This window comes from Ranitomeya imitator, chromosome 8, assembly GCF_032444005.1.
Source record: "Ranitomeya imitator isolate aRanImi1 chromosome 8, aRanImi1.pri, whole genome shotgun sequence".
NCBI classification, from domain to species: domain Eukaryota; kingdom Metazoa; phylum Chordata; class Amphibia; order Anura; family Dendrobatidae; genus Ranitomeya; species Ranitomeya imitator.
This window is the reverse complement of record NC_091289.1, coordinates 20425540-20437234: the sequence shown is the minus strand read 5'-3', so window position 1 is coordinate 20437234 and position 11695 is coordinate 20425540. Positions and strand designations below refer to the sequence as shown.

Below are 11695 nucleotides of genomic sequence, written 5' to 3'. Positions count from 1 at the left end.
GTCACCACCAAAATTCACCTATAAGCTGCAGCCAGCGGCATCAGGGGCTTATCTACAGCATTCTGTAGTGCGCCGGGCCTCTCTGACCTTTCCCAGCGCCTGCACACTGCAGTACTTTGCCCTCAACAGGGCAGACAATTATGCCTGTGCCGGAGCCGCGACAGGAAGACAAGAGGAGGACATCGTATGAAAATGGGAGGCCCCGGACCGTGACGCCCATCAGACCCGGACCACCCCTGGGTGAGTATAATAAAACTCGTTTTTCTTATCTTTCAGGTTACATCGGGGGCTTATCTACAGCATTACAGAATGCATCACAGAATGCTGTAGATAAGCCCCTGATGCCGCTGGCCGCAGCTTATAGGCGAATTTTGGGGGTGACAGGTTCCCTTTAAACCTAAAAAATCTTGCAATTGTCATACTGACCACAGGCGTCTAATAGTTTGACTTCTACTTCCAGGGGAGCTGATACCTTTTGTGAATGGTGGATCCTGTGTTATCTACTGTATATAGAGGTGTTATCAGTCATTGTACAGGAGGAGGAGGTGAGCTGTGACATCACCTATTGTGAATGGTGGATCCTGTGTTATCTACTGTATATAGAGGTGTTATCAGTCATTGTACAGGAGGAGGAGGTGAGCTGTGACATCACCTATTGTGAATGGTGGATCCTGTGTTATCTACTGTATATAGAGGTGTTATCAGTCATTGTACAGGAGGAGGAGGTGAGCTGTGACATCACCTATTGTGAATGGTGGATCCTGTGTTATCTACTGTATATAGAGGTGTTATCAGTCATTGTACAGGAGGAGGAGGTGAGCTGTGACATCACCTATTGTGAATGGTGGATCCTGTGTTATCTCCTGTATATAGAGGTGTTATCAGTCATTGTACAGGGGGAGGAGGTGAGCTGTGACATCACCTATTGTGTATGGTGGATCCTGTGTTATCTACTGTATATAGAGGTGTTATCAGTCATTGTACAGGAGGAGGAGATGAGCTGTGACATCACCTATTGTGTATGGTGGATCCTGTGTTATCTACTGTATATAGAGGTGTTATCAGTCATTGTACAGGGGGAGGAGATGAGCTGTGACATCACCTATTGTGTATGGTGGATCCTGTGTTATCTACTGTATATAGAGGTGTTATCAGTCATTGTACAGGAGGAGGAGGTGAGCTGTGACATCACCTATTGTGAATGGTGGATCCTGTGTTATCTACTGTATATAGAGGTTATCAGTCATTGTACAGGAGGAGGAGGTGAGCTGTGACATCACCTATTGTGAATGGTGGATCCTGTGTTATCTACTGTATATAGAGGTTATCAGTCATTGTACAGGAGGGGGAGGTGAGCTGTGACATCACCTATTGTGAATGGTGGATCCTGTGTTATCTACTGTATATAGAGGTGTTATCAGTCATTGTACAGGAGGGGGAGGTGAGCTGTGACATCACCTATTGTGAATCCTGTGTTATCTACTGTATATAAAGGGGTTACATACGCCACACATATTTGATCCCATTTGCGGTATGGGAGCATTACTATGTGAAAAGGAGCTGCAGATACAAGTCTTACCTCGGCACACAATTTCTCACACGGACAAGGTAAAGAGGATTTTATTTTTGCCTAATTACATTGTATACAGCTCTCCTACAAAACACGGTCCCTGTTTTGTCATAAGAAAAGAAAAGACATAAAAGAAACATACAGGCCTTTATACAGTACACAGCAGACCAAAGCGATCACTGTACAGGGTGGATGTTTCTAAAAGTAGATTTAAAATGCTCCGGGGGCGTCTTTAAAACTTTTTTTTTTTTCCCTTTCATAAATAATTGCATAATGGGGACTATGTTACATGAGCATTTTAATGGCTGTGTGGATGGACGCCAAACAGGAAATTATCAACTTTCATGATGCCAAGCCTCTGTTGTCAGCCTGTCTAACGTCCATCTCCGTGCATAATAATAATAATACCAGACCCGACTGCACAATCCGGTCTGATTTATTAACTAGAAGAGGCCACGTGGATCACATCCCCGGTCTGTGTCTGTCCATTTAAGTGGTGAAATGGAGCTTGAACAGCACGGTCTGTGGCGTGGTTACATCAGCAACGGCAAGCTCCTGTCCGTCCACGAGGCCGAGCTCTAAGGAGGAAGAAATACAGGACATATTTAGGACATTTAAAGGGGTTAACCACATTTTCAAGATAATACAAGTTATTTCCTATTAATTGCTGGGGATCCAACCACTGGGATACCCAAAGATCCTGAAAACAGAGCTCTGCCAAGCGTGCGCGCCTCTGCTCCATTCATTCTCTATGAGACTTCAAGAGATTGCCATGTACTGTAATCACAGCCGTTAGACCCCCAAAGAGCAGTAATTTATCCGCTATCCTATTAATAGGGGATAAACTTTTTAAAACTCCTGTAATGGAATTATTGAAAAGACTTTATTGAAAAAAAGCGTAAGAATTCTGTCTCTGCCGGATGTTACTAAGCAGAGATCACTATATTGCACGAAGAGACAATATAGAAGTGGATGGCGGGAGCGAGGCGACAGGGAAAAAAAAAAAAAACTTGTATTTTATTTTAAAGGGTCTTTTAGGTTATTTCTTTTTTTCCCCACACAAGATTTCCTTCACTAGGTCAAAAGTGATCTTAACTCTTTCCAGTTTTCCACTATAACTGGGAAATCCAGAAAAGCCTCAGTTACAGGGGAAAGCATTTTATGGGGACATTAGTCACTGTCAGGACTGATCGTTGTATGCCGCTCTATTATTACAACTTATGTTATTTATTCTTTTTGAATGAGTGGATTGGTGAGCCGGCATTTGGTGAGATTTTTACATGTCATTATTAAAGTTGTAATCCTTGATATATTTTATTGATATCCTATTCGTAAAATAGTCCAGCAGTGCTGTGATGAGTAGAGCCTGAACCCTGGCACTACCGGATGGGGCAGTGCACCTGCTTTGCAAGGATTGGCAACCTTTAGGGTATGTGCACACGTTGCAGATTGGCCGCTGCGGATCTGTAGCACTTTTCCATGCGTTTTACAGTACCATGTAAACCTATGGAAAACCAAATCCGCTATGCACATGCTGCGGAAAATACCACGCAGCGGTTTATTTTCTGCAGCATGTCAATTCTTTGTGCGGATTCCACAGCCTTTTACACCTCTTCCTTAATAGGAATCCACAGGTGTAAAAACGCACAAAACGGCACTAAATCCGCAAGTAAAACGCCCTTTTTCAGAATCCGGACGAAAAAACCGCAACGTGTGCACATACCCTTAGTGTCATTTATAAAGGGAACCTTTCACCATATTTTTATATATAGTATCACTCATTTGGAAAGTAAGAGGGGGGCTTCTATACAGCCAGACCACTATTTCCATAGGAAACAAAGAACTGGTCATCTTCCTTTCATGTCTGTAGTGGGCTGACAATGCCCACCTCCAGATAACCGATGACACCCACCTTTTAAAGTCTTGCACAGATTAGGTCTAGTTCTTTCTTCTATAGACGCTACAGTCTGACAAACAAAAAATGTAAATAATTCTGTGAATCCACATAAAAAAAATAAATCTACACATTTATAAAGATGAAATACTTTTCCCACATTTTACCTGTAAATACAGGGTTTTATTCTTCCCATCCAGAGTCGCAGTGATGGCGGGGGACTTCATTTGTCTATAGGAAAACAAAGACATTTAGTCACTGGGCTGTACCCGTCAAACATTATATAGACGATACTACTGGTGGCTTCATTAAATACTGTCATTTTGCACTTTTTTCTCAACTTCTTTCAAGAGAGATAAAACTTTACTTTTCCATCGACATAGCCGTATGACGTCTTGTTTTTTTGGGCAGGAGCTGTAGTTTTGAATGAAACTATTCACTTTAGGATATAATGTATGAAAAAAAAAAACCAGTATACAATAGGTGTTAAAAATTACTCGAAAACTTGATCTTCAGATTGGCACTTACAGCAATGGCCACTATTATATATACATCTGTTTGTGTGACCGGCATGATATAATAAATACCCCCTGGTCCATTGACCCTTTCCCTCTGGACTGGGGGGGTATTTGCTGTATATAATATTACCGGTCATCTGGTGATAGAAATACGACCCCGTTCTACCAATTATTGGTCTTTCTCCTGCTACCAATTATTGGTCTTTCTCCTGGACTTTGTGTTTGTGTTTGCCTTATTAATAAGCAATTTCCTAAGTTGGGGAATGACCTGTGTATCATTACATGACCAGAGGGGGATCGGATTTATTTGCACACTTACAAGGATGTGTCATTTATTAAGTAATCCAAAACTTCTTGAAGTTTAGCAGAGGAGGGAAACTGGATTTTCTGGGGGAGTTGGCTGCAGGCCGGGCAGTTTTCCTGTCAAAAAAGTGAAACCTCAAGTTATAAAAACTTTCTACAAAATACACTAAAAACAAAACTTAAGGTGTAAGAATTCTGCTCAGTAACAGATGAGCGAATCGACTTACAGGATCCCAGTCCAGCGGCCGCATCATTAATTTGTGACCACTGGACGGGAGCCCTGACAACATTTTCCTGCCAGAATTCCGAGTCAGATGTCCCCATTGCAACTGAGACTAATCAAAGAAGGAACCGGCCATGCCAGCAGACAGGAGGCAGTTCGTAGGGATCCGTTCCGCAAGCCACAACTACTAAGATGGCTGCTGGACCAGGGTTCTGTGAATCGATTTGCTCGTATGTACTCATTACTATTAAAGGGAAGGTGCCACCAGTTTTCTTGTATTTTGTTTTTTTGTGAAATTAAGCTTAAAATAGTAATTAAAATGTATTAATGCAATGTTTGCACTGTTTGCAAACATTTCTATATGAAAAATATTATATATTTTTCTACAAATATACATATTTACCACTAGGGGGAGCATTTTCCGTTTTAGACCTCAAGCAGCTATAGTAAGATTTAGCAGCTCTGCCCCAGGGATTAGACCACCCAAAAGGGGAGGGAAATGGTGATGTCAGCAGTTACTGCCCCAATTTTGCTTCTAACAGTAACATAACATACATAGTAACATAGTTAGTAAGGCCGAAAAAAGACATTTGTCCATCCAGTTCAGCCTATATTCCATTATAATAAATCCCCAGATCTACGTCCTTCTACAGAACCTAATAATTGTATGATACAATATTGTTCTGCTCCAGGAAGACATCCAGGCCTCTCTTGAACCCCTCGACTGAGTTCGCCATCACCACCTCCTCAGGCAAGCAATTCCAGATTCTCACTGCCCTAACAGTAAAGAATCCTCTTCTATGTTGGTGGAAAAACCTTCTCTCCTCCAGACGCAAAGAATGCCCCCTTGTGCCCGTCACCTTCCTTGGTATAAACAGATCCTCAGCGAGATATTTGTATTGTCCCCTTATATACTTATACATGGTTATTAGATCGCCCCTCAGTCGTCTTTTTTCTAGACTAAATAATCCTAATTTCGCTAATCTATCTGGGTATTGTAGTTCTCCCATCCCCTTTATTAATTTTGTTGCCCTCCTTTGTACTCTCTCTAGTTCCATTATATCCTTCCTGAGCACCGGTGCCCAAAACTGGACACAGTACTCCATGTGCGGTCTAACTAGGGATTTGTACAGAGGCAGTATAATGCTCTCATCATGTGTATCCAGACCTCTTTTAATGCACCCCATGATCCTGTTTGCCTTGGCAGCTGCTGCCTGGCACTGGCTGCTCCAGGTAAGTTTATCATTAACTAGGATCCCCAAGTCCTTCTCCCTGTCAGATTTACCCAGTGGTTTCCCGTTCAGTGTGTAATGGTGATATTGATTCCCTCTTCCCATGTGTATAACCTTACATTTATCATTGTTAAACCTCATCTGCCACCTTTCAGCCCAAGTTTCCAACTTATCCAGATCCATCTGTAGCAGAATACTATCTTCTCTTGTATTAACTGCTTTACATAGTTTTGTATCATCTGCAAATATCGATATTTTACTGTGTAAACCTTCTACCAGATCATTAATGAATATGTTGAAGAGAACAGGTCCCAATACTGACCCCTGCGGTACCCCACTGGTCACAGCGACCCAGTTAGAGACTATACCATTTATAACCACCCTCTGCTTTCTATCACTAAGCCAGTTACTAACCCATTTACACACATTTTCCCCCAGGCCAAGCATTCTCATTTTGTGTACCAACCTCTTGTGCGGCACGGTATCAAACGCTTTGGAAAAATCTAGATATACCACGTCCAATGACTCACCGTGGTCCAGTCTATAGCTTACCTCTTCATAAAAACTGATTAGATTGGTTTGACAGGAGCGATTTCTCATAAACCCATGCTGATATGGAGTTAAACAGTTATTCTCATTGAGATAATCCAGAATAACATCCCTCAGAAACCCTTCAAATATTTTACCAACAATAGAGGTTAGACTTACTGGCCTATAATTTCCAGGTTCACTTTTAGAGCCCTTTTTGAATATTGGCACCACATTTGCTATGCGCCAGTCCTGCGGAACAGACCCTGTCGCTATAGAGTCACTAAAAATAAGAAATAATGGTTTATCTATTACATTACTTAGTTCTCTTAGTACTCGTGGGTGTATGCCATCCGGACCCGGAGATTTATCTATTTTAATCTTATTTAGCCGGTTTCGCACCTCTTCTTGGGTTAGATTGGTGACCCTTAATATAGGGTTTTCATTGTTTCTTGGGATTTCACCTAGCATTTCATTTTCCACCGTGAATACCGTGGAGAAGAAGGTGTTTAATATGTTAGCTTTTTCCTCGTCATCTACAACCATTCTTTCCTCACTATTTTTTAAGGGGCCTACATTTTCAGTTTTTATTCTTTTACTATTGATATAGTTGAAGAACAGTTTGGGATTAGTTTTACTCTCCTTAGCAATGTGCTTCTCTGTTTCCTTTTTGGCAGCTTTAATTAGTTTTTTAGATAAAGTATTTTTCTCCCTATAGTTTTTTAGAGCTTCAATGGTGCCATCCTGCTTTAATAGTGCAAATGCTTTCTTTTTACTGTTAATTGCCTGTCTTACTTCTTTGTTTAGCCACATTGGGTTTTTCCTATTTCTAGTCCTTTTATTCCCACAAGGTATAAACCGCTTACACTGCCTATTTAGGATGTTCTTAAACATTTCCCATTTATTATCTGTATTCTCATTTCTGAGGATATTGTCCCAGTCTACCAGATTAAGGGCATCTCTAAGCTGTTCAAACTTTGCCTTCCTAAAGTTCAATGTTTTTGTGACTCCCTGACAAGTCCCCCTAGTGAAAGACAGGTGAAACTGCACAATATTGTGGTCGCTATTTCCTAAATGCCCAACCACCTGCAGATTTGTTATTCTGTCAGGTCTATTAGATAGTATTAGGTCTAAAAGTGCTGCTCCTCTGGTTGGATTCTGCACCAATTGTGAAAGATAATTTTTCTTGGTTATTAGCAGAAACCTGTTGCCTTTATGGGTTTCACAGGTTTCTGTTTCCCAGTTAATATCCGGGTAGTTAAAGTCCCCCATAACCAGGACCTCATTATGGGTTGCAGCTTCATCTATCTGCTTTAGAAGTAGACTTTCCATGATTTCTGTTATATTTGGGGGTTTGTAACAGACCCCAATGAGAATTTTGTTACCATTTTTCCCTCCATGAATTTCAACCCATATGGACTCGACATCCTCATTCCCTTCGCTAATATCCTCCCTTAAAGTGGACTTTAGACAAGACTTTACATAGAGACAAACCCCTCCTCCTCTCCGATTTTTACGATCCTTTCTAAACAGACTGTAACCCTGTAAGTTAACTGCCCAGTCATAGCTTTCATCTAACCATGTCTCGGTTATTCCCACTATGTCAAAGTTACCTGTAGATATTTCTGCTTCTAGTTCTTCCATCTTGTTTGTCAGGCTTCTGGCGTTTGCGAGCATGCAGTTTAGAGGATTTTGTTTTGTTCCAATCTCCTCACTGTGGATTGTTTTAGAAATGTTCTTACCTCCCTTCTGAGTATGTTTTCCTGGGTCGTCTTTGTTCGAGTCTAATGTTTGTCTAATGTGAAGGCCCCTTCACATTAAGCGACGCTGCAGCGATACCGACAACGATCCGGATCGCTGCAGCGTCGCTGTTTGGTCCCTGGAGAGCTGTCACACAGACCGCTCTCCAGCGACCAACGATCCCGAAGTCCCAGGGTAAACATCGGGTTACTAAGCGCAGGGCCGCGCTTAGTAACCCGATGTTTACCCTGGTTACCAGCGTAAAAGTAAAAAAAAAAAAAACAGTACATACTTACCTACCGCTGTCTGTCCCCGGCGCTCTGCTTCTCTGCACTCCTCCTGCACTGGCTGTGAGCACAGCGGCCGGAAAGCAGAGCGGTGATGTCACCGCTCTGCTTTCCGGCTGACCGACGCTTACAGCCAGTACAGGAGGAGTGCAGAGCACAGCGCCAGGGACAGACAGCGGTAGGTAAGTATGTAGCGTTTTTTTTTTTTTACGCTGGTAACCAGGGTAAACATCGGGTTACTAAGCGCAGCGTGGATCCAGCGATGTCCACGGGAGATCCAGCGACAAAATAAAGTTCTGGACTTTGTTCAGCGACCAACGATCTCCCAGCAGGGGCCTGATCGTTGGTCGCTGTCACACATAACGATTTCCTTAACGATATCGTTGCTACGTCACAAAAAGCAACGATATCGTTAACGATATCGTTATGTGTGAAGGTACCTTAAGAATGAAGAGCAGCATCACAGGGCAGCACCATTTTGTGTGTGACTGCCCTGTGATCTGCTATCACCAGCAGTTACTGCATCAGAGGCACAGCTTGTTTACAGAGCAGAACACAGTGGGCTCAGCAGCATTTTTTGTGAATAACATTCTTGCCATCCCCCTTCCCCCACCTTAATCCCTGTCCTGTCAGCTGTCCTGCTCTCTCTCCAGGTGTCACCTCCCTCTCTGCAGGCTGTGAGTGCAGCTTACAGGAGATCACAGGGACTGTGTGTGAGGGGGAGAAGCACACAGGGCAGAGTGTGAGGAGCAGAGGATGTGCGCCTGCTTGGAGTACAGAGGAGCAGTGAGCGCTTCTTCTGTCCTGTGATAGAGAGCACAGGGCTATAATAAAATGGCAGCTAGTCACACCTACAGCAGTGAGTTGTGCAGCCCACAGAGGCGTGCCCAGCTCACTGCTAATGCTGCTGCAATGTTACAGATAGGGTCCGTGCTGGTCTATTATCTCCTATGTACATGGGGTGCCGTAATCTGACACTGATAGTGCCCTGCTACTGCTGCAAAACCAAGATGTCAGCCCCCAGTGCATTCTTTAAAGGGACTCTGTCACCTGAATTTGGCGGGACTGGTTTTGGGTCATATGGGCGGAGTTTTCGGGTGTTTGATTCACCCTTTCCTTACCCGCTGGCTGCATGCTGGCTGCAATATTGGATTGAAGTTCACGCTCTGTCCTCCATAGTACACGCCTGCACAAGGCAAGATTGCTTTGCGCAGGCGTGTACTATGGAGGACATAGAATGAACTTCAATCCAATATTGCAGCCAGCATGCAGCCAGCGGGTAAGGAAAGGGTGAATCAAACACTCGAAAACTCCGCCCATATGACCCAAAACCAGTCCCGCCAAATTCAGGTGACAGAGTCCCTTTAAACTCATATAACACATGAAATCTGTTTCACATGCATTTCAAACTTGCTTATAGCAGCATGTTATGCTACATTACAGTGATTTATTAATGACCTACAAACGCGGTACCTTCCCTTTAAAGGGGTTTTCCTGGACACTAATATAAAAGGTGTTGTTCACTATTTGACTGCAGACTTGTGGCTCCTCACATCGCTCGCACAGTGCGCGCTGGCAGGATTATCTGGTGCCAGCGCTGTGAGCAGGCCGTCATGTAACCGCAAGTATGCAATTTGCACATTTCCGGCCACATTCCGACTAGAGGTGTCCGGCCTCATTCTATTAACCTGTAATGAGCTTCCACTGACCCCAAGAACAGAGATTAAGAACTGAATGGAGCGGAGTATTGTGCATTTGTGACCACTACTTTATCGATTTCCTTGGGGCTGCTGGATCAGCCATCTCAACCAGTCTCAAAGAAGTGAACAGAGCAGTGGGTGCACACTTTCGCAAGTAAAAAAAAACGCAAAGCATCACTGTAAAATTGACTGGACACAACATACCTTCCTTTCTGCTTCGAACGTATACGTGTACAATCCATCCACGTCATTGAACACCAGGTAATTGTTCAGCGGAGAATAAGCGCTGCACCACAAATATATATAAAAAAACATTGTGGTGAAAACCGTAAATGAAATCTTAGTAAATGAACCAGATTTTATAAAGTTCTGTCGCATCATTTACCTGGTGGCTATCTTGAATACTTCAGTGGCACAGGCGGCTAAAAGAAAAACATGGACTTAGTGATCTAGGACAGACGTGACACCTTTTCCTGCGGCTACAGCTCTTGTCTGGGGTTTCATAGGCATCAAGCAACAATACTTTTTTTTCTCTCTTTTTTTGAGCTCCGCTATGCTGATTTATGACCACAGACATCATCAAAGTTGAATGTGCACTAAATTAAAAAGCCAAATGGTGCAACAACTTAAATCTCCCTATATACATGCATTTACAGTCCCAAAAAATGTGGACAATCCCTTTAACAGCACTCGGAGATATGCTTTAAACAAGCCACATGAAACATTCACTTCTATGGGAGAGTATTGTGGGCATGCTCTGTGACCTATGCAGAGGTCAGGGTGCAGAGAGGGAGAGGAGGTGAGCTGTGACATCACCTACTACCAATGGTGGCTTCTTGGTTCTCTCTATATAGGTGGTACTGGTCATTACAATCCTGCCTGAGATAATGACTACTGAGAGGCAATCTCTACAGAACAGGAAGTGTCAGTCTATCACAGGGCTCAAAATGAAAGCTGCAAGATTTCAGGAGGTTTTTTAAATTAATAAATACAGAGTATGTAATAAATCTACAAACCAGACATTAGAGGAGCATGACTGTCATAACCCAGAAGACAATGAGATCTGCAATTTACTTGGTTTTACCTGCAATTACTGCATTTGTGGACGCTACGGCGGGGATGATTCTTTTCACAACGCCTAAGAAAAAAAAAGAAAATGATCACAACAGCAGCAATATAATGTGTAAAATAGGAGAAAATATCATCTCAGTCCATCTTGCCATAAGTATAAGGTCAGACGATACATGTCCAAACAGGTAACTACTGGCAAATGCCGCGTGCAGGAAACCATGACTGCAGATCAGCAAATCTATGGAAGTTCACTGTCGGCATTTCACCGATCTTCACACTTATTACACATCCATATTTTTCATAAAAACAGACTATGGAGGCGAAAATGGGGATCTGCATTAGAGCAATGTATACTCCATTGGTAAAGGGGTTGTCGAGTAAAAAGAAGCGATCACATACCCACAGAATAGGCGATAACCTATTGATCCGTATGGGGACGAGACTGATGAATTTTTATCCCAGTTATAGACTGGATCGGAATTAACAGATGCCCAATCGCAGCTCCATTTCTTCTCTATGGGGATGCCCGAAAAAAATGAATGCGGTACTTGGCGGCCACATAGAAAATGAATGGTGCAGCGTTCTAATGTGAGCATTGCAGATACAATCTAACGTCCCAGCAGTCGGAC

The 11695-nt window shown here is 42.9% G+C and overlaps 1 protein-coding gene across 5 annotated transcripts in view; it reads right to left on the bottom strand.

The window, feature by feature from the left end:
* Positions 1-1604: 1604 nt before the first annotated feature.
* UBA3 (ubiquitin like modifier activating enzyme 3) overlaps positions 1605-11695 on the bottom strand; it is a 49673-nt gene continuing 39582 nt past the window's right edge. For all 5 annotated transcript variants that reach the window (XM_069736524.1, XM_069736525.1, XM_069736526.1 and 2 more), the window contains 7 exons: positions 11080-11133; positions 10381-10417; positions 10200-10281; positions 4302-4402; positions 3632-3695; positions 3483-3537; positions 1605-2148 (listed from right to left, as the gene is read on the bottom strand). In XM_069736524.1, coding sequence (XP_069592625.1) covers positions 2060-2148; positions 3483-3537; positions 3632-3695; positions 4302-4402; positions 10200-10281; positions 10381-10417; positions 11080-11133 — 482 coding nt within the window. In that variant the 3' untranslated portion in view covers positions 1605-2059. The remainder of the gene's footprint in view (positions 2149-3482; positions 3538-3631; positions 3696-4301; positions 4403-10199; positions 10282-10380; positions 10418-11079; positions 11134-11695) is intronic.